The sequence below is a fragment of the Desmodus rotundus genome, chromosome 5 (genome assembly GCF_022682495.2).
Source record: "Desmodus rotundus isolate HL8 chromosome 5, HLdesRot8A.1, whole genome shotgun sequence".
NCBI lineage: Eukaryota > Metazoa > Chordata > Mammalia > Chiroptera > Phyllostomidae > Desmodus > Desmodus rotundus.
Genome location: NC_071391.1, coordinates 116,739,882 through 116,762,250, shown reverse-complemented (window position 1 = coordinate 116,762,250; position 22,369 = coordinate 116,739,882). Strand labels below are relative to the sequence as shown.

Here is a 22,369-nt window from a genome sequence, read left to right as displayed (position 1 = left end):
CTTTTTTCTCTAAGTGAGACAGTAACACCTAGAGCTGTGAAAGGTCCAGAGACAGATCTAAAAGGGAGCACAAGGCTAACCCGACATCAGAGAAACTGAGACAAACGTCACTTTGCTACCCTATAGAACTATGTTATTGTTTATTTGTATAATTTTTTTGTTTCACTTTTTATTTCAGTAGTATTTTTTCTCTTCTGTTTAGTTTTATTTAATTGCATTGTTTGATGGTTTTCCTGATTCTTTCATATTGTATTTTAATTTTCCTTCTTTCACTTCACTTGTGTTCCGATAGCACACTTCTCTGGGTCGTGTACTTCCTATTCTTATTATTCAGATCATATAGATTCTGTCATATTATTGTTTTTCCAGTACCATTGTAAATAATTATTTGTCATATTATTGTAAATACTACACAGCACCCCTCCCTGATCCTAGCCCATTTCACTGTATTCCTGAGCTTTATTATTGTTGTGGTTACTCTATTCTCTCGCACACCACCCCTACTTTCTATCCTTTACTCTCACTGTATCTCATCATCTGACTTCGCACAAGCTGTTTTCTGAATTCAGCTCAAAATCCTTCTCCCCTCTAATGAGAGTCTTATCTCTTTTTCATCTTTTATGAAAGTGGCTAGTTGGGTGAAATATCACGGTTAACACCATACTTATCCAAAGGGTCTCCTATCTCTTCTCTACTTGTAGGTACTTTAAATCCCACAGAATACTCTCCTGCTGTCTTAATCCATTTTGCCTTCCCCCTGCCACTGATCATATATAAGAGTAGTTGGGAGATGTGAACACCAGTATACCTGCTGGAGGAGAGAACCCACCAACAAAGGAACCACCAACAGGTAAAAACCCAAGTACAACAAGAGAGCCCACACAAACAGAAGAAGGGGCAACCCTAGAGCATCCAGACAAGGAGATCAAAGAGACCACACCACTGAGTGCCACAGAATTCCTACCACAGAAGTTCCCTACAAAGACAGCTAGCAAAGCAAAATATCAGGAAGCATAGAAACAAACAAAAAGAGTCACCTAAAATGGGGAGACAAGAAAAGAACCTGCAATCAAAAGGAATGGGTGACTCCCCACTAAAAGAGCTAAATGAAATGGAGGTAAGCAAACCATCAGATATAGAATTCAAAATAATGATTATAAGAATGCTCAAGGAACTCACAGACAACTACAAGGAACTGAGTGAGAACTACAACAATATGAAAAAGGATATAGAAACTATAAACAAAACCCAAGAAGACATGAAAAGTAAAATTTCTGAAATTAAAAATATACTAGAACGAATTACAAGCAGGCTGGATGAAACAAAGGACCAAATTAGTGAGCTGGAAGACAAGGTGGAAAGAAACAGCCAGGTAGAGCAGCTGCACAAAAAAAAAAGACTAAAGAAGTAAGAAGATAGCTTAAGGGAACTCCACGATAACATGAAACACAACATTCGAATCATAGGAATACTGGAAGGAGAAGAAAAGGAACAAGGGATAGAAACCTTGTTTGAAAAAATAATGACAGAAAACTTTCCGAACTTGGAGAGGGAAAAAGCCATGCAAGTTCAGGAAGCACAGAGGGTCCTGAGCCAGATGAACCCAAAGAGGCCAACTCCAAGACACATCATAATTAAAATGCCAAGTATTAAAGACAAAGAGAGAACCTTAAAAGCATCAAGGGAGAAGGAGGAAGTGATATACAAAGGGGCTCTGATAAGGCTAGCAGCTGCTTTCTCAACAGAAACACTCCAATCCAGGAGAGAATGGCAAGAGATAGTCCAAGTAATGAAAAGCAAAGGCCTGCATCCAAGATTACGCTAGCCAGCAAGACTCTTGATTAAAATGGAAGGCAAAATAGTTTCCCAGATAAAAGAAGCCTCAAAGAATACACCTCCTCCAAACCAGCTCTGCAAGAGATGCTAAAGGGATTACTATAAGAAGAGGAAGGAGAAGAGTGAGAGAGGGAGGAACACAAGTACAAAGGGGGGGAAATGAATAAGTATCTATCAATAATAACCTTAAATATTAATGGATTAAATATTCCAGTCAAAAGAAATAGAGTAGCTGAATGGATAAGAAAACATGACCCACACATATGCTGCCTACTAGAGACCCACCTCAGAATAAAAGACCTACACAGACTGAAAGTGAAGGGCTAGAAACAAATATTCCAAACAAACGGACAGGGAAAAAAAGCCGGGGTAGCAATACTCATACCAAACAAAACAGGCTTCAAAATAAGGGCCATAAAAAGAGACCCAGAACACTTCATAATACTCAAGGGAAGAATCCATCAAGAAGACATAAACATTGTAAATATATACGCACCCAACATAGGAGCACCCAAATACATAAGGAAAATCTTGGAGGACTTCAAGAAAGATAGATATTGACAGCAACACAATTATAGTAGGGATTTTAATACCCCACTGTCAAAAATGGATAGATCTTCCAAACAAAATATCAATAAAGATATTGCAGCATTGAACCATATCCTAGATTAAATGGACTTAACTGATATTTAGAGAACCTTTCACCCCAAAGAAGCAAAATATACATTCTTTTCAAATGCACTTGGAACATTTTCAAAGATAGACCACATGATAGGACGCAAAACAAGCTTCAACAAATTCAAGAAAATGGAAATCATATCAAGCATTTTCTCCAACCACAAAGGACTGAAACAAGAAACCAACCTCAAGGAAAAAACTCAAAAACACTCAAATTCATAGAGATTGAATAGCATGCTATTAGACAATGAATGGGTTAAGAATAAGATCAAGGAAGAAATCAAAAAAGTTTCCGGAAACAAATGAAAATGAACTCACCACAGTCCAAAAGTTATGAGACATGGAGAAGGCAGTCCTGAGAGGGCAGTTCATAGTGATACACGCCTACCTAAAAAAGATGGAAACATTGCAAATAAACAACCTAAGCCTACATCTACAAGAACTGGAGGAACAACAACAAAGACAGCCCAGAGCAAATAGAAGGAAGCAAGTAACTAAGATCAGAGCAGAATTAAATGATATAGACTAAAAGCACAATTCTAAGGATCAATGAAACCATGAGCTGGTTCTTTGAAAAGATAAACAAAATCAACAAGCCTTTAAGCAGACTCATCAAGAAAAAAGGAGGACCCAAATAAACACAATCAGAAATGAAAGAGAAGACTACAACTGATACCACAGAAATACAAAGGATTGTAAGAAATTACTATGAAGAACTATACGCCAAATCTGAAAACCTAGGTGAATGGACAAATTTCTAGAAAAATATAATCTTTCAAAACTGAATGAAGAAGCAGAAAGCCTGAACAGACCAATAACAGCTGATGAAATTGAAGCAGTCATCAAAAAACTCCCGACACACAAAAGCCCTGGACCGGATGGTTTCACAGGAAAATTTTACAAAACTTTTAAGGAAGAGCTAACCCCATACTTCACAGACTATTCCAAAAAATCCAAGAAGACAGAAGACTCCCAAATTCTTTTTATGAAGTCAGCATCATCCTAATCCCAACACCAGATAAAGATACAACAAAGAAAGAAAACTAGAGGCAAATGTCACTGATGAACACAGATGCTAAAATCCTCAACAAAATATGGGCAAACTGCATCCAGCAATACATTAAAAAGATCATACACCATGATAAGTGGGATTCATCACAGGAAGGCAAGGATGGTACAATATTTGCAAGTAAATAAATGTAATACATCACATAAACGAAAGGAAAGACAAAAGTCATATGATCGTATCAATAGATGCCGAAAAAGCATTTGATAAGGTACAGCACCCATTTATGATAAAAACATTCAACAAAGTGGGAATAGAGGGGGCATTCCTCAACATAATAACCATGTATGAGAGACCCACAGCCAACATCATACTCACCGGGAAAAAACTAAACACTTTCCCACTAAGATCAGGAACAAGACAAGGTTGTCCACTTTCACCACTTCTACTCAACATAGTACTGGAAGTCCTAGCCACAGCAATCAGACAAGAATAGGAAATAAAAGACACTCAAATTGGAAAGAAGAAGGCAAAACTGTCATTGTTTGCAGATGACATGACAGTGTACACAGTAGACCCTATAGACTCCACCAAAAAACTACTCAACCTAATAAATGAATTTGGCAAAACAATGGGATACAAAGTCAATATTCCGAAATCAAAGGCATTTTTGTACACCAACAATGAAATATCAGGAACAGAAATCAGGAAAAAAATCCCACTTGATATAGCAACAAGGAAAATAAAGTACCTGGGTATAAACCTAACGAAGGAAGTAAAAGACCTGTAGTCAGAAAACTACACAACACTGAAGAAATTAAGGAAGACACAAACAAATGGAAGCATGTACCATGCTCATGGATTAGAAGAATTAACATCATCAAAATGTCCACACTACCCAATGCAATCTCTATTAAAGTACCAATGGCATATTTTACAGATATAGAACAAACATTTCAAAAATTTATATGGAACCATAAATGACCCTGAACAGATGCAGCAATTTTGAGAAAGAAGAACGAAGTAGGAGGGATCACAATACCTGATATCGAACTGTATTACAAGGCCACTGTAATCAAAACAGCTTGGTACTGGCATGAGAACAGACATATAGACCAATGGAACAGAATAGAGAGCCCAGAAATAAACCCAAGCCTCAATGGTCAATTAATATTCGAGAAGGGGGCAGAAGCATAAAATGAAGTAAAAACAGTCTCTTCAACAAGTGGTGTTGAGAGATCTGGATAACTACGATAAAAAGCTTCTTCACAGCTAAGGAAAACAGAATTAAAATGAAAAGAGAACCAACCATATGGGAAGACGTATTTGCAAATGATACCTCAGACAAGGGTTTGATCTCCAAAATATATAAAGAACTCACACGACTCCACTCCAGGAAGACAAACAACCCAATTAAAAAATGGGCAAAGGACTTGAACAAACATTTCTCCAAGGGAGACATACAGAGGGCCCAGAGACATATGAAAAGATGCTCAGCATCACTAGCCATCAGAGATATGCAAATTAAAACCACAATGAGATACCACTTCACACCAGTGAGAATGGCCATAAACAAATCCACAAACAAGTGCTGGACGGGATATGGAGAAAAGGGAACCCTAGTGCTCTGTTGGTGGGAAGGCAGACTGGTGCAGCCACTGTGGAAAACAGTATGGAATTTCCTCAGAAAACTAAAAATGGAAGTGCCTTTCAACCCAGAAATTCCACTGCTGGGATAATACTCTAAGAATCCTGAAACACCAATCCAAAAGAACCCATGCACCTCAATGTTCATAGCAGCACAATTTACAATAGCCAAGTGCTGGAAGCAACCTAAATGCCCATCAGTAAATGAGTGGATCAAAAAACCATGGTACATTTACATGATGGAATACTATGCAGCAGAAAGAAAGGAGCTCCAACCCTTTGCAACAGCATGGAAGGAACTGGAGAGCATTATGTTAAGTGAAATAAGTCAGCCAGTGAAAGACAAATACCATATGATCTCACCTAGAAGTGGAACCTAATGAACAAACAAGCAAGCAAGCAAAATATAACCAGAGACAGTGAAATTGAGAACAAACTGATAATAACCACAGGGGAGGTGGGAGAGGATAATGGGGGGTAGAGGGGGAGGGGTTTCCAGAAACAAATATAAAGGACACATGGACAAAACCAAAGGAGTGTAGGATGGAGGGTGGGAGGTGGGGATGGCTGGGGTGGGGGGAAGTGGTAGGGATAAAATGGAGACAACTAACTGTACCTGAACAATAAAACCAACAAAAGAAACTAATGTGCTTCTGTACTTTATTATTTATAATCGTGAGGGAAACCATTAAGTTTCTTCCCCAGGTATTCCTACCTCTCCACTTTCTAGCACACGGCAGGATCACACTTCTCCACCCCTTTTGAAGTCCGAACGGCCACGACTGGCCTTGGACAGTGAAACATGAGCTCAGCGGTATGTCACTCCCACGAGGAGGCTTTAAGAGCCACCTTGTAAGGCATTGTGCCTTTTCGCTCTGCAGCGATCCCTGGAGCACATGTGGAGATGCAGCCTGCAGCGGACTGTGTTCCTGAGTCACTGCAGTGAGTCTTCCTACGCTTCGCGCTGGCTTTGTAGAATGAGCGAGGAAGTCTTGTCCTGGGAAGCCAATGAGCTACAGGGACCAGCATGGCAGCGTCGTGTACCCCAGAACTCCACAAACCATGGTCCTCGGGGCAAATCCTGCCCATCACTTATTTCTGTAATTACAGTCACTCCTCATTTATGTGCTGTCTGCAGATGCTTCTGCACTACACCAGCAAGAGTTCAGTAGACATAATGGAGACCATATGGCCTGCAAAGCCGTAAACAGGTTCTATCTGGCCCTTCACAGAAAGGTTGCTGACCCCTGACCTAGTCTACCTTGATGGATACAATCAAAATATAAAGCAAGAAAAAAAACTCTAATATTTATAAAACATGATTTTACACTAGCAGTAGGACCTTGGGCAAGTTACTATGATCTCTAGTGTCTGTGTGAAAAATGGGGGTAATAACAGCATCTATCCCATAAAGTATTATGAGAAAGAAATTAATTCTTGTGTGTAAAATTGACACAGGAAGCTTGGAAGGGGGATGCTGGAGCATCAAGAAGTAAGAGCAGGGATATGACCTGGCACATATAAAATCACTAAGGCAAAAAATCCTAGTATCTTACAGATGTCCAATAAATGTTTGCAACTACTATTCCAATTATGTAAAAATAAAATACATTTGAATGGAAATAGAAGGCTAGAAGAAAATAACAAATAATACTAACAGTGATTATCTTTTAAAATATTAACAGGTAGGATTACATTTTTTACCTTTTGTTATACCATTCTGTGTTTTAAAATTTTCTATGATGAACATACATAAATTTTATAATTAGAAAAGGAAAATCAATGTTCTTACAAATGGTGAAATTTTTTAATATTTCTCTAATTTCACAAAACATCTTTTGTTGACATTCTACAAATGATACTATCCAACAATGTGCCAATACTTTCTTCTCGTGCAGACAGTTTATATACCTACAAAAATAAAAGACAAATTATGATTTGCTAATTATTCATGCACTACTAACTTTTAATATGCAAACATGTATAAATGAAATTATTTATCATTTAATTATTGGGACATGGTATGAAATTACAAATGTGATTAAAATATACAAAGTAGATGGCAATTCATCACTTATGTCAAAAATGCTCTTTAAATTAAAGTTACAGTGGTAACTCTCTGAACACGGAAACCAAATTTGTACCAGTTTTAAAAGCATACTAGACATTAGCTTCATACTAAAGTTACATATTACAAATGTACTATGTCAGCTTGATATTTAATCTATTCTTTCTTAGAAAATGCTTTTTAAATTTTTTTAAAGATTTTATTTATTTATCTTTAAAGAGAGGGAAGGGAGGGAGAAAGGGAGAGAAATATCAATGTGCAAGAGATACATGATCAGGTTGCCTCTCTGACGCCCCCAACTGGGGACCTGGCCCACAAGCCAGGCATGTATCCTGACCAGGAATCGAACCAACAACCTTTCAGTTTGTAGGCTGCCCCTCAACCCACTGAACCACACCAGCCAGAGCTCTTAGAGAATGCTTTTATAACTAAGTTTTTTAATTATATTTTACATAAATCTGTATCTTCCAATTCTTTGTATCTATAATTACTTTTTAAGTAATTTTAAATTATATCAACCTTTCTTAGAAGTTCCAAAATATAGCATTGGTGAGCAACAGCAAACAGCATTGGTACTATTCCCCATCTAGCACACTTACAAATGTGGATTTACAAACCTTTTTGACTTCTGTAATATTTGTTATTTCAGGAAGATTTTTCAGAGAAACTTGATGACCTTCTACCTGAGATACTAGGTTTTCTTGATCTATTTGTTTTTCTCCATCTTCAATGTAAACAATTAGAATTGAAGAGTCATTCGCTGAGATACCAAATTTTTTCAAAGCCTCTGAAATCTAAGGTAAAAAAAGAAGACAATAAACCAATAGTTTCTGTATCTGAAAGATCTCCCATCTGCTTTCTTCCTTGCTCAGATTCCTATTTTCGTATCAGGATTCTCTCTACCTACAGTTTTTACTGTCAACTGTCCCTTCCCAACATCTACCAGTCCTGCCCCTAGAGGACCCTGCTCAAAGGTGCATCTCATTCCTATGGAATCAAGCTCCGACTTCTTGGCACAGCCGCAAACAACCCGCTCCTCTGGCCCCAGGTGAGCCTCAGCCATGCACTGCCGCCTTCCAGCCAGTCTGGACTGCTGGGAGATGCCATCATCTCATACTTTTTTGCCTACGTACACTCTGTGTTCTGTGCCTGGGGTGCTCTCATCCTTCAAGGTCCAGTTCAAGTGTCACTCCCCACTGCACCATCCTCCTTACAGAGTAACCTGTTCTTTCTGTCCCACACATGTGAATGGTTATTCCCATTATATCATTTATCTCAGGACCCTTGAACACTCTTGTTCATCTGGTTTCCTCAGGAACATATTTGTTTCTTCTGTTTCTAGAACTGTAAGTGGAATAGGGACCAACTCAACAGATGTTTATTGAATTGAATAGTTTCTTGAATTATTTCAAATGATCTCAAAGAAACAATAATCATCTAGTAATTTTTTCCTCCAAGTACTGGGGATTCTATTACCATGCATTTTATAAATATTTCAAACATCTGTATTTTAAACCATACCACAGGTTTCTTAATTTTTTTTTGATAATAGACCCGCTTGTGTTAGTAATAGTAATACTAAAACGTAATCAACAAAATTTCAGTTTTTTAAATTTTTATGTGCCACATGTGGAATGTCTTTAACTCAGTAACTTTGGTCACTGTCAGTATCTCAAATTACAAACTCTTCCTCTACACTGAGTGTGTGAATAAGCGTGTGTTAAGGGCTATTCTTGGTACCAGGCCGGCTTTTGGTGTATGGAAAAGACATAACTTCTGTCCTCAAGGAGTTTATAGGAAGAATAAAAGGTGCATATAACATGTAAATATCCATGCCTACTGTTCTATCCTTAGATTTAGGTACCATTTGTAGGGGTCTTCCTGACTCTATGTAGATAAACTATCGTCACTTAATGTAGCTAAACTCAACCTAATAAATGAATTTGGCAAAGAAGCAGGATACAAAGCCAATATTCAGAAATTGATGGCATTTTTACACACCAATAGTGAACTATCAGAAAAGGAAACTAAGAAAACAATCCCATTTACTATAGCAAAAAAACCAAAAACAAACAAAAAACGCGCCTAGGAATAAATTTAACCAAGGAGGTGAAAGACCTGTGCTCCCAAGCTTATTTTTCTAGCAAGAGGCAGTGCTAAAGCTCAACTCTCTGTCCAGACCTCTCTTCACTATTACTTTGGTTGGTTGCTAACAATAGGCTTACAGGGATTTAGCCTGCAGCTCAACACTGGGGAACACACGTGTTATCACGGCAAGGCCCACAGGTGCGAAGTAAGGAAAATCCATATTAATTACATTGTTATTTGGGGACAGGTTGAAAATAATTTCGGTAGCCAGAGTTCTCGTCTTCATCTTTCCTAGTTTGTAGAGATGGACTGCTTTGTTTGCTGCCACAAGTATCTGAAACGGATCGACGATCTACCAGAGAGAACAACAAGAATCACACGGAGTTTGAGTTCTCTGAAGATGCAGGCCCTACCACACGGTCACTCCAGGGTCGGGCTGCTGTACCTCATCACAACTCCTATGGACTATATTTCAAAATTGCTCTCTCAAGGACCTGGGTGTTCAAAAAAAAAATCATAGAATTTTAAAGCTGCAAAAACTTAAATAGTAAAAATTTGAAAATAACATTTATCAAGGACTATTATGCAAAAGGTCACATTCTAAACATTTCATACTTGTATTATTTTCTTCAATTCTTAAAACTACCCTGTGAAATTGATGTTCTTATTTGCCTGCACTAGATGAGGAAAAGAAGGCAATGCATCTCTGGGTTTGAATGCCAGCTCTGTCACTTACCAATGAGGGAACTGGGGCAAATTCCTTAGTGTTTCATCTTGTCAGATGCAGGTAATCACAGTACGTCACAGGATTGTTGTGAAGTGAGTTAGTATATGTAAAACACTTAGAACAATGCCAGGGACAGAGTAATCGCTCTATAAAGGTTGGCTACCTTTGTGCAAAGTCATCGTTATTGGTAGGGTTGGGATTAAGCCCTGGCAATGCGAGTCCACCGTGCGCGCTCTTCAGCACCACGCAATGCCTCCTCCGCAGGGATTTGCTAGTTAAGGTGAGAAATGGAGAGCCAGGCGTCTGCCATTATGAAGCCGGACCTTCCCCATCTCTCAGTGCAGGGCCTGACATTTCAGCTTCTGTTCACAGTTAAATTCAAGGTTGCCCAAACCTGACTCCACTCTGCAGCTTGGACAAGAACTTTTTACCTGAAAGTGACAATTTTAGACTAACCTGTAACATCATAAAAAGTTAACACACTCTTAAATGCCCCGTGTATCTCACTCATTCTCACGTGCACTTACCATTGTAGGGTTTATTAATGAACCATCAATGGCACCTTCCATGGCCTTTTTTCTCAAGTCTCCAGCATTTTTTACATCTTTAAATAACAGAAGGGTCACCCTGCATTCAGGAAATAGGTCCAGCTGATGTGTTAACTGCATTTCCCAGGTAAGCAGGATTCTACTGCATAAAACCAAAATGACCAAAAGACTTCAATTGTTTAAAACTTGACATTATAATTCAAACAAATATCTTTGCTAACAAATAAAAATAACTTTAATAATAAGATGATAGAACTGCTAACTAGAAAAATCCATACTAGAAGGACATCCTCATGAGATGTTATCTTCCTAACCCCGCAGAGCTTTTTTGTAGCTGCCTTCACTTGGGAAAGGATCCAGGCTGCTGCCTAATCCCCTGGCTGTGCAGATGAGGCCTCCGATACGTGGTTGAGGGGCAGCGACCCCAACAGACAACTAGAGCAGAATACCAGGAATTCTTTAGACCACGAGTTTTCACTTCTACTCCGCCTTTTTAACTTTCTGATTTCACCATTTTATTTGTATTTTTGCAGAACCTAGACGCACATGTTAAGGAACAAAATAACTTTACAGAAAAAAGTGCAACACAATTCAAAGATAGCCATGTCACACAAGGAATTTGAGCAGAGAGGGCACATTATTATTTTTTTTTAACTTTTATTGTTATTCAATTACAGTTGTCTGCCTTTTCTCCCCATCCCTCCACCCCACCCCAGCAGAACCCCCCTCCCTCCCCCGCCTCCACCCTCCCCCTTGATTTTGTCCATGTGTCCTTTACAGTAGCTCCTGTAATCCCCTCTCCCCACTGTCCCCTCCCCACTCCCCCCTGAGTATTATTAGATTGTTCCTAACTTCAATGTGAGAGGGCACATTATTAATAATCAATAATATCGGCCTTTTCTTAAACATGAGTTTAATAAGGAAAGGACAGGCTATATACATAGACATAAAAGAAGCACAAGAGACAACTCGAATAACTAGAAAGACAAAACTATAACCTTGGATGGAAAAACAAAGCAGTGCCAAAATTTCATCTTTTAAACAATTTCAATCAAAGTTTTAATGAGATTTTGGGGTGAGGCAATTTGGTAGGTTCATTTTATCTTTCTACCTGGTAGGTTCTATTTCTAGAACTCTTTCTCAAGGAATAAACTGGAAATCTGAGAATTTATGTAACAAGATGTCATCCTCACTCTAACAGTAAAAAGTTGAAAGCATATTACCTAGTACCAGGGGACTGGCTGTGACTAAACAACCCCTAAAACCTGCGGTCTTGCAATGCATTAAACAGATCATACACCAGGATCAAGTGGGATTCATTCCAGGGTTGCAAGGATGGTACGATATTCGCAAATCAATAAATGTGACACATCACATAAACAAAATGAAAGACAAAAATCACATGATGATGTGAATAGATGCAGAAAAAGCATTTGATAAAGTCTAGCACCATTTATGATAAAAACTATCAGCAAAGTAAGAATAGAGGCAGCATGCAACAAAATAATAAAGGCCATATACAAAAAACGTACTGCCAACATCGTACTCAATGGGCAAAAACTAAAAGCTTTCCCACTAAGATCAGGAACAAGACAGGGATGTCCGCTTTCACCACTTCTATTCAACATAGTATTGAAAGTTCTAGCCACAGTGATCAGACAAGAAGAAATAAAAGGCACCCAAATTGGAAAGGAGGAAGTAAAACTGTCATTTTTTGCAGATGACATGACAGTGGACACAGAAAATCCTATAGACCCCACCAAAAGACTGCTTGATCTAATAAATGCATTCAGCACAGTAGTGGGATACAAAGTCAACATTTAGAAATTGATGGCATTTTTATGCACCAATAATGAACTATCAGAAAGAGAAGCTAAGAAAACAATCCCATTTACTCTTGTTTCTTTTGACAATCCCATTTACTATAGAACAACAACAAAAAAGCACCTAGGAATAAGTTTAACCAAGAAGGTAAAAAACGTGTACTCAGAAAACTACTGGACATCAAAGAAAGAAATTGAGGAAGATATAAATAAGTGGAAGCATATACAATCTTCAGGTATAGGAAGAATTAACATCATTAAAATGTCCATACTACCCAAAGCAATCTATAGATTCAACACAATTCCTATTAAAATGCCAGTGGCCTATTTCACAGATCTAGAATATTCCAGAAATTTGTTCTAGAACCAAAAAAAAACCCCAGATAGCCTCAGCAATCTTGAGAAAGAAGAGCAAAGTTGGAGGGATCACAATACTTGATATCAAACTATACTACAAGGCCAGTGTCATCAAAACAGCCTGGTACTGGCATAAGAACAGACACATAGATCAATGGAACAGATCGGAGAGGCCAGAAATAAACCAATGTCTTTTTGGTCAATTAATATTTGACACAGGAGGCAAGAGCATAAAATGGAGTAAAGACAGCCTCTTCAACAAATGGCGCTGGAAGCACTGGACTGGTACATGCAAAAAATTGAAACTAGACCAAATCTTATACCACACACCAGAATAAACTCAAAGTGAATAAAAGACTTACATGTAAGTAATGATACCATAAAAATCCTGGAGGAAAACATAGGCAGTAAAATTTCATATATCTCACATAGCAGTATTTTTGCTGTTTTATCTCCTAGGGCAAGGGAAACAAAGGAAAAACAAATGGACTACACATCAAATTAAAAAGCTTCTGCACAGCTAAAGACACCATCATCAGAATGAATAGGGAACCGACTATCTGAGAGAACATATTGGCCAACAATACATTGGACAGGGGTTTAATCTCCAAAATAAATAAAGAACTTATATGATTCAACACCAGAAAGATAAACAATCCAATTAAAAGATGGGCAAAAGTCCTGAATAGACCCTTTTCCAAGGAAGACATACAGAGGGTCCATAGACATATGAAAAGATGCTCAACATCACTAACCATCAGAGATGCAAATCAAAACCACAATGAGATATTATTTCACACCGGTCAGAATGGCCTTCATTAATAAATCAACAACAAATGCTGGCAAAGATGTGGAGAAAAGGGAACCTTAGTGCACTGTTGGTGGGAATGTGGACTGGTGCAGCCACTGTGGAAAACAGTATGGAATTTCCTCAAAAAAATTAAAAATGGAATTGCCTTTTGACCCAGCAACTTCACTGCTGGGAATATACCCAGAGTCCTGCAATACCAATTCAAAAGAACTTACGCACCCCTATGTTCATAGCAGCGTTATTTACAATAGCCAAGATTTATAAACAGCCTAAGTGCTATTCAGTAAATGAGTAGATAAAAAAAGCTGTGGTACATTTCTACAATGGAATACTACACAGCAGTAAAATAAGGAGGAAAATCACTGCCTACCTTTTCTGACATGGATGGAACTGAGAGGATTATGCTAAGTGAAATAAGCTAGGCAGTGAAAGAGAAATGACATATGATCTCACCTATAAGTGGAATCTAATTAACAAAATAAACTGAGCAAAATAGAACTAGGGATATAGAATCATGGAGCAGACTGACAGCTGAAGAGGCCTGGGGGAGGTGGAGACTGATTGAAAGAAGGTGAAGGGATTAGGCACGGAACATATATAAGGACCCATGAACATGGACAACGGTGTGGGGATTGATTATGGAAGTCGGGCGCAGGCTGTGTGGAGGGCAGCAAAGGGGGAAACATTTGGACAACTGTAACAGCATAAACAATAAAATATTTTTAAAAACTGTAGTCTTGAAGAGTAGATGTATGAAAACAGCAATAAATAACATTAAATAAATTTATCTGACCAGGATCCAAATAATAAAATTTGGCATAGACCATGGGGCTTTTAAAAAGGTGCACAGATGCCCTGTACCGGGGTGACTCAGTGGATGCGGTGTCATTCCAAAAACTGAAAGGTTGCCAGTAGGAGGTTCCTGGCCAAGGCACACGCCTGGGTTGTGGACCAGGTCCACCGTTAGGAGCCAGCAAGAGGCAACCGATACATGTTTCTCTCGCACCCTGATGCTTCTCTCCCTCTCCCTCCATTCCCCTCTCTAAAAAAACAAATAAACTCTTAAATAAATAAATGCACCCCCCACACACACACTAACATGGAAAGGAAAATACACCAAAAAGTTACCTCTGACTTGGTGGAATTACATCTGACATTTTGTTACAATCCGAAAAAAATATCTGTAAATAATGTTCTGACACATACCAGTTCAATCTTTACTGTCATGATAATGTCCAGTGGGAAAAATACAGACACAGAAAGCTATAATGAATGTATTCATTCATACAAAAAGAGGCAGGCAGAAGACAAAAACATGAAGGGAACACACCAAAATATGGCCATCTTGGGTAGTCAGATTATAGACAATTTTTTTACTGTCCTCTGCAAAAAAAAGTGTGTATGTTCCGAGTTATCTGCAGGGAGCACACAAAATATACCGACTATATATAATCGTGGAGAAAAAAACTTTATGGTTTTAGTTTTTACACTAGGGTAAAAGGGACTCCTAGCGCACATCAAAATAGTTTAGTTTTGTTTTACATAATTCACTCACTCGGGCCAGAAACTTAAGAGTCATCTCACTTAAACAGCACATCTAATCCATAAAGTCTTGTCAGTTTTACCTCTTAAATATCACTATGGTCAGTCCACTTCTCTCTCGTACCCAAAGCCACCAACCTAGCCTGTCTGGGGCCTAGACTGTCTCTGGCCTCCTACAGCTGAGGCCTCCCAGCTGTGGTCGCCTCACAATTCCTGCCCTCCGGTCATCCAACCTGTAACCTGTGACCCTTTCAAAATGTAAACCGAATCATGTCCTCCCGCTGCTGTTGTGAAAGGCCCCAACTCTGTGTCAAGGCGACCCAGATTCTACGACCTGGGCCCTCCGCCCGCCCCCTCTTTAAAAAAAACTTTAATTTCTCTTCAATCCTTACCCGAGAACACGATTACAGAGGGGAAGGGCAGGAGGGAGAGAAACCGATGTGAGAGAGAAACATCTATCGATGGGCTGCCTCTCCCACGGGCCCGATCGGGGACAGAAGGACGCGCCAACCAACTCTCAGCTTCAAGTCACCCACTCCGCCCTCTCGGACTGGTAGTTCCCCCGAACCAATTCCTCCCTGCCTACTAGAGCGCCCAGAGCCCTGGGGTTGGGTCCCTATTACACGAGCTCCTTCTTAGCCCTCGTCACGCCTTTAATGAATCGCGAGCTTATCTAAATTTTACGTATCCTAAAATGTGTATTCCTGGAAGGGGGACGGAGTCTATCACTTCCGTGCCTCACCCCCAGGGCCTGGGAGCGGAGGGAATTCCAGGCGTCATCTCAAAAGGCCGGCTTACAGCTGTGCGGCCCGCCAGCCGGCTCACCCACCTCCGGCCCTCTCCCTTCCAGGCTGGCTCGGCCTGCTTTCGCGTCGGGGGCACGCACCGCCGCCTCCCCGTCCGTCTCGGAAGCCCTTCCCCTCGGAAACAAAGCCCTCAACTTCCGGGAGCTGGGCCGCAACAGTGCCCTGTCCCCACCCCCTCCAGTCCTCAGCTTTCCGGACCTGCGCGAGAGAACTGTTCCGGGTGTCAGTGCCCCCCGCCCTCCCATCCTTCCGCATATCCCTGTTCCTCAGCTGGACGCCGAAGCGCAGAAGAGCCGAGGTGGCGCCCGTCACTTCCGGCGATGGGGGCCGACAGGTTCCGTGGGTTGGAAGCTGAGGTCTGGGTGCGAGTCTCAGCCCTGTCCCTAACCCTTGCTGGGCCTTGGACGAAACGCCCTCACTTCCTATGCAAAGCATTGGCCACGATGAACTCTACATATGTCTTTGCTGGTCAAGATTCAATAGTTTTGGGGGGACAGGAGGGACTCATTTTCCTACTTGCTCTCAGTGTGGTCATTTAGGGAGGATCTCCTGGAGGGGACCACACTCGGAGAGTTGCTTTGGGTAAGGAAAGGCCCATAACTACATTAATGAAATCAACTTTATGTACCAGGCGCAGAAATTTGGTGTCATCCGTGACCGTAATAGCCTCCAAAAGAAGAGTTTATCCTCCAAACAGGCTGTATTTCCCCTATTCTCTATGGTTGGGGTTCATCTTGTTCAACACAGGAAGACAGGTAAACGAGTAGAGCTGTCTTATGGATATGTGCTATAGAGATAAAGAGGGAATGCCTCTGTTTTACATAGGATGTTAAAGAAATATCTCACCAAAAAAGGGCCATATGAACAGTGACTGGAGGAGGTCTGGATGCAAGCTGTGTATCTGGGAGAGCAGCATTCCAGGCAACAAAGAGACTTCAAAGGCCCTAAGTCACATAAGGCCTTAGCCTATTTAAAGAATAGCAGAGAGAACCCTGTGGCTTGAACACAATGGGAATATATTTAAACAATTAGAAAAAGTTATTCTGACAAGAGTCTGGTATGCAGATTATATATAAAGAACTCCTACAACTCAAACATAATAAGAGAAACAATTAAGAACCGATGACATTTGAACAGACACTTCACAAAGGATAGATGAAAGGTCAATAAACACATAAAAAGAGGCTCAGCGTCATTAGCCATCAAGAAAATGCAAATTACAAACAATGACATACTACTATACGCACATGACTAAAACTTAAAAGATTGATAACATCAAGTGTGCAACACGCAGGGCTGGGACCTTCATATATTGCTAGTCTAAATATAACCACGTCAGAAAAGAGTGGTAGTTTCTTTAAAAATTATATTTAAGTTAATAATAAAAATTATAAAATATTCTTACCATACCCAGAAGTTTCACTGTTATTTATCCAGGAGGAGTGAGAATGTGTCCACCCAAAGGCTTACACATAAATGTTTATAGCAAATTTACTCATGATAGCCCAACATGAACCAACCCAAGGCCCAACTGGTACGCTCATACAACGAAATGTTACTCGGTAATAGAAAAGAATGAACTACCAATACCTGCAACAATGCTTGCAACATGGATGAATGGGGAAAACATGCTCAGCCAAAAAAAAGCAAGAATCTAAAATTGTTACTGTATGATCCCGTTTCTACAAAACTCTAGAAATTACAAATTTATTCTAGAGTGACTAAAAGCAAATTAGTGTTTGCTAGGGATCGGGGCGTGAAAGACATTGGAAAGAACCCCAAGGGAGCCTCAGCAGTGAAGCCAGTGTTCCATACCTTGATGTGGTATTGGTTATCAGGGAGTATGAATTTGTCAAAATTGATCAAATTATGCACTTCAAGAGTACATTTTATAGACTATAAATTAAAATAAAGTAGCCCTGGCTGGTGTGGCTCAGTGGATTGAGTGCCAACCTGTGAACCAAAGGGTCGCTGGTTGATTCCCAGCCAGGGCACATGCGTGGTTTGCAGGCCATGTCCCCAGGAGGGAACAAGCAGGAGGCAACCACACATTGATGTCTCTCCCTCCTTTACCCTCTCTCTAAAAATAAATAAAATCTTTACAAAAAGAAAAAGAAAAGATTGAAAATGGAAACTAAAAAAAGTTGTCTCAGTTCATAGGAGCTTGCTTATAAGTGTCAAAAGCTGGAACCCCCCCTCCAAATATTCATCAAGTGAATGGATAAACAAACTGTATATCCATACAATGGACTACAACTTGGCAGTAAAAAGGACCAACTGTTGCTACATGCAATAACAGGGATGAGTCTCAAAATAATTATACTGAATGAAAAAAGCCAGATATAAAAATATCTGTATGCTGTATGGTTACACTCATAAAATTAATCTATAGTGACAGATAGCAGATCAGCGGTAGCTTGGGTAAGGGGTGTGGGGTAGAAGGGGGAATTACAAAGGGGCACAAGGAAACTTTGGGGTAATATATTCCACCTTAATTGTGGTAATGATTTCATGGATGTATACATATGTGTACATATACCTATCAAATGTATCCAACTGTACACCTTAAAAATGTACATTGTATATGTCAATTATATTTCTAAAGCTGTTTTAGAAATCACAACGGGACAACACAGCATCTCTCTTAGATTAGCTAGAATGCAAGGGAAAACGGACAGCACTGTGCCGGTGAGGGTGTGACTGGTTCTTATGCCTTGTTGATGGGGATGAACAATTGTTCAGCCATTTTGGAAAAGTTTGGCAGTTTCTTAAAAAATTAAACACCCACTTACCCCATGGCAGCAACCCCATTCCAAGGGATATAAACATGTTTATAAAAATCTGTATGCAAATGTTTATAGCACTTTTGTTCAAACTCAAAAACTGGAAATAATCCAATCTTTCAACTGGTAGATGGATAAAGAAATTGTGGTATATATAGCATTACTAACAACAGAATACTAACTCAGCATTAAAGGGAATGAACTCAGTGACAGGGATGGAGCTCAAAAGCCTTATGCTAAATGAAAGAAGTCGCATTCAAAAGGCTATCTATTCTGTCTGATTCTACTTACATAGCATTCCAGAAAAGGCAAAACTAGAGGGACGTAAAACAGATTAATTGTTGCTGGGGGACTCATGGGAGCAGTTGGTTACAAAGCGACGTGAGGAAATTTTCTAGTGTGATAAGACTGTTCTTAAATGCAGTTACAAAACTGCATGTGTTTTGTCAAATTTTACTGTTTTTCAAAAAGTCATCTCAGTGGTAAAGATGATCCTTTTACCTACAGCTGCAGAATAGAGATCATTATGCACCATAACAATAATTCAAAAACTGATCTGATGAATGGTTAACTGAGAACTTTCGTAACATCAATCTTGTTCTGCTCTGCAACACGCATACCTGCATAAATACGCATGACTGTTAGCATCCGTTAAAGTGAACCTAAACTTGGAAGTTGTAGCTGAACAAATGGGTCATTGAAGACCCTCAGACTCCAAAAACTATTCCCATGTCAGGTGAAAATGACCTGTACTGCTTGAAAAACTGTTACCTGGGATGTAACTGACATTTCCGTATTCCATAAAGGTACAGATATTTGCAAGATCTCAATGTCAAATTGGGAAGAGCTGTTTTTTCCCACTCTCGTATGCAGAGTTGAACAATTAAAATTATGACTGCAGATTTATTAACAAATACTCTAGAAAGCAGAGCCTGAAGCAAGTATTAAAGTGCCGGTGTTTTATTTGGGTGGTGAGGGGGAGGAAACAAGGGAAGTGAAGGAAAGATGGGAAGTACTATGACACAATAGATTACTTCACTGGCGGATTTCACCATGAGCCACAGCCAGCACACACAGCTCATTTGGCCTGTGTGTTTGCTCGGAGGCTGGACTTTCTCTGGAAGGCCTGAAAGGGAAAACCATGCCCCAGTAGTCTACAGCAGGGGGAAAGGAGGGGAATTAGCCTACCAGGCTCCTCCTGTCTTTTGTGTTCCGTTAATTAAGGCTCCCCACCCTGGCAACTGACGCCTCCACTTCTGGTCATCATCTCACCCTTCAGTAGCAGCTCAGAAAGCCAGATCCTGTGGCCTGTAGTGTGACATTTCCTCTATCTCTGATGTGGAGGGGTGACAGAGGACCGAGGGCTTGACGTGGGGGCTATAAAGCCACACAGGTCCAGCGTAACCAGGACTCTAGTCAGGCTGGGGAGCGCAATAAGGTTTGCTGGCAAGGCAGTGGTCCAGGTGCAGAAGATGCCTTCAGGAAGGAGGAGGGGTTGAAGGAATTTGAGACCACGCTTAGAACTTGTGTTTCATACAACAGGAGATATAAATGGGATAAATGCTAAACAGTGATACAAGGTTCTCTATAGAAAAATAAATAAATCGGTAGGGGAGTAGAGTTGGGGGAGAAGGCTTTACTGAGGAGATAGGGCTTAAAAACTGAGGATGATTTGCTCAGAGACTACAGGAGAGCCATCACAGCCAAACAACCTCAAAGACAAAGCAACGCGGCATACTTGAGCAACACAAAGAACTCAGGAAGTGGCTGGCACACTGAAGAATGGAGTGGAATATGGCAGAGGCTTTGAAAAATCAGCTGGAGAGTCAGGGCTGCCCCGTCTCCTTTCACCCAGAATCAGGATCCTGGGGCCACCTACCCTTCCACATCCCTCCCCCCGACCTGGGTCCCTGGAGAGGTCCTGTCAGCTCTGCTCTCACCTTGACACAGGTGGTGAAGATCATTTGGACCAGCAAAACCACAGGCAGGTACATCACCTACCAGTTGGTCCCGCAGCCACCCTGCCCCTCAACAGCCCCCTGGAGACAGACAAGTGGACTATGACCACCCTATCCAGGCAGTTGGGAGCGCTGGCAGCCTGCCCTGTGGGAATCTCCCAAACTCCAGAAACTGCCCACTGCTCCTCTGGACCCCAAGGCAGGCTGCACGTTTGCCTTTCCTGGGCTAAGGACCCTCGTGGCCTCACCTGGACAGTGACTCCCACCTGGGATCGTGCCTAATAGAGCCTACGGAGGGGATGCTGAGGGGAGGCCAATGGACCAATCAGTAACCGAGACAGTGTTAGGTTCTTGCCTGCCCACAGGACCCAGGGACCCAGGCACCCAGAACTCCACAAACGAGACCTGGGCCCGAGTCCCTGGTCAGCCCCTACTTCCTCTTGGCTTCTCACCTCCACATCTGCCTCAGAGTGATGACTGACTGAGTACTCTGAGGGCAGCAGGCAGGGAGATTAAAATGTGTCAGGATTTTGAGTTGGTATTGAATGCTGGGTGTTTTAAAATTAAAGATATTTTGAGTAAACAAAAATCAGCTAGAAGTCAGATCGCATAAGGCTGACTTGACAAGGATTTAGAAGTGGATTCTGAAGGCCCTTAGCCACTCAAGACTTACAAGAGAGGAAAAACACGAAAAAACGAGCTTGTTTTTAGGACCTAACTCTGGGGCAGTTGTCAGAAGCGTATGAGAAAGACGGCTCAGACAGGACCCTGCTGGGGCCCGCCGTCACTGCAGGAGTGTGCGCTGGCATTGTCGGAGCAGATCATGACACAGGGAGCTCAATGGCCTACACTCCCGGGAAACGATGCATGAAAATCAAGCTTACCAGACTGAGGATAAACCGAAAACCCAATTTTATTGGCTCATTTTCAGTGTCATTACACTGGCTGTATTGATCTCATGCCTATTCTCTACTCTCTACCCAAAATGATAGTAAGGGAATTTTTACAGATTAAAAACTCACAAGAGAATGACACAAATGACAAAGGACAGATGAGAGACAACAATAAAATTATCAAAGATGGGTAACAGAATAGCAAAAAATGAAACCTAAATGTGCACAGCACGGGGAAAGTGAACAAAACGCGACCTGAGCGATCACCTTATTACAAATCCACAACACGACCAAGCCTTCATCCTCTCTGAGTGCCTCAGTCAGAGGTAAGAAAGGTGGTGCAGATTATCGGACACTTCGAGAACATCTCCAACACAAGAGACAGGCATCCACAAACAAGAAAAAAAAGAAAAAACAGCTGGTGCAGGTAACAGAAAAACCTAAAAATAATGATACTTCAGAGAAAAAAATAGTACCTTCATTAAAAGAAGAATCAATTCACAAATGTGCCCCTATAGTATGTACATCATTGGCCTTGTATATCTTCCCTCAAGAAAAAGAATTAGTCAGTTGAATATGCAAAATTAACAAAATTCTCTGATTTTTAAAAAAATATTTTAGCCCTGGCTGCTGTGGCTCAGTGGATTGAGTGCCGGCCTGCAAACCCAAGGGTTGCCGGTTCGATTCCCATTCAGGGCACATGCCTGGGTTGCAGGCTGGGTCCCCGGTTGGGGATGTGGCCCGCAACCCAGACAGGTGCCCTGACTGGGAATTGGACTAGCAAGCCTTTGGTACGCA

General features: G+C 40.7%; 1 protein-coding gene across 8 annotated transcripts; it reads right to left on the bottom strand.

Moving 5' to 3' along the window:
- Positions 1 to 5,810: 5,810 nt before the first annotated feature.
- Positions 5,811 to 16,196, bottom strand: TPRKB (TP53RK binding protein). 8 transcript variants are annotated; one of them, XM_024558587.4, is made up of 5 exons: positions 16,136 to 16,196; positions 10,578 to 10,740; positions 9,553 to 9,675; positions 7,853 to 8,029; positions 5,811 to 7,078 (listed from the first exon to the last, which is right to left on the bottom strand). In XM_024558587.4, exons 1-5 carry the CDS (start codon positions 16,180 to 16,182, stop codon positions 6,992 to 6,994), a joined length of 597 nt encoding a protein of 198 aa, XP_024414355.2. In that variant the 5' UTR covers positions 16,183 to 16,196; the 3' UTR covers positions 5,811 to 6,991. The 8 variants fall into 8 exon arrangements, with proteins under 8 accessions (XP_024414355.2, XP_024414357.2, XP_024414358.2 ...); XM_024558589.3 differs by lacking the exon at positions 16,136 to 16,196 and adding an exon at positions 15,961 to 16,101; XM_024558590.3 differs by lacking the exon at positions 16,136 to 16,196 and adding an exon at positions 15,961 to 16,070 and having other exon boundaries at positions 10,578 to 10,737.
- Between the last annotated feature and the right edge of the window lie 6,173 nt (positions 16,197 to 22,369).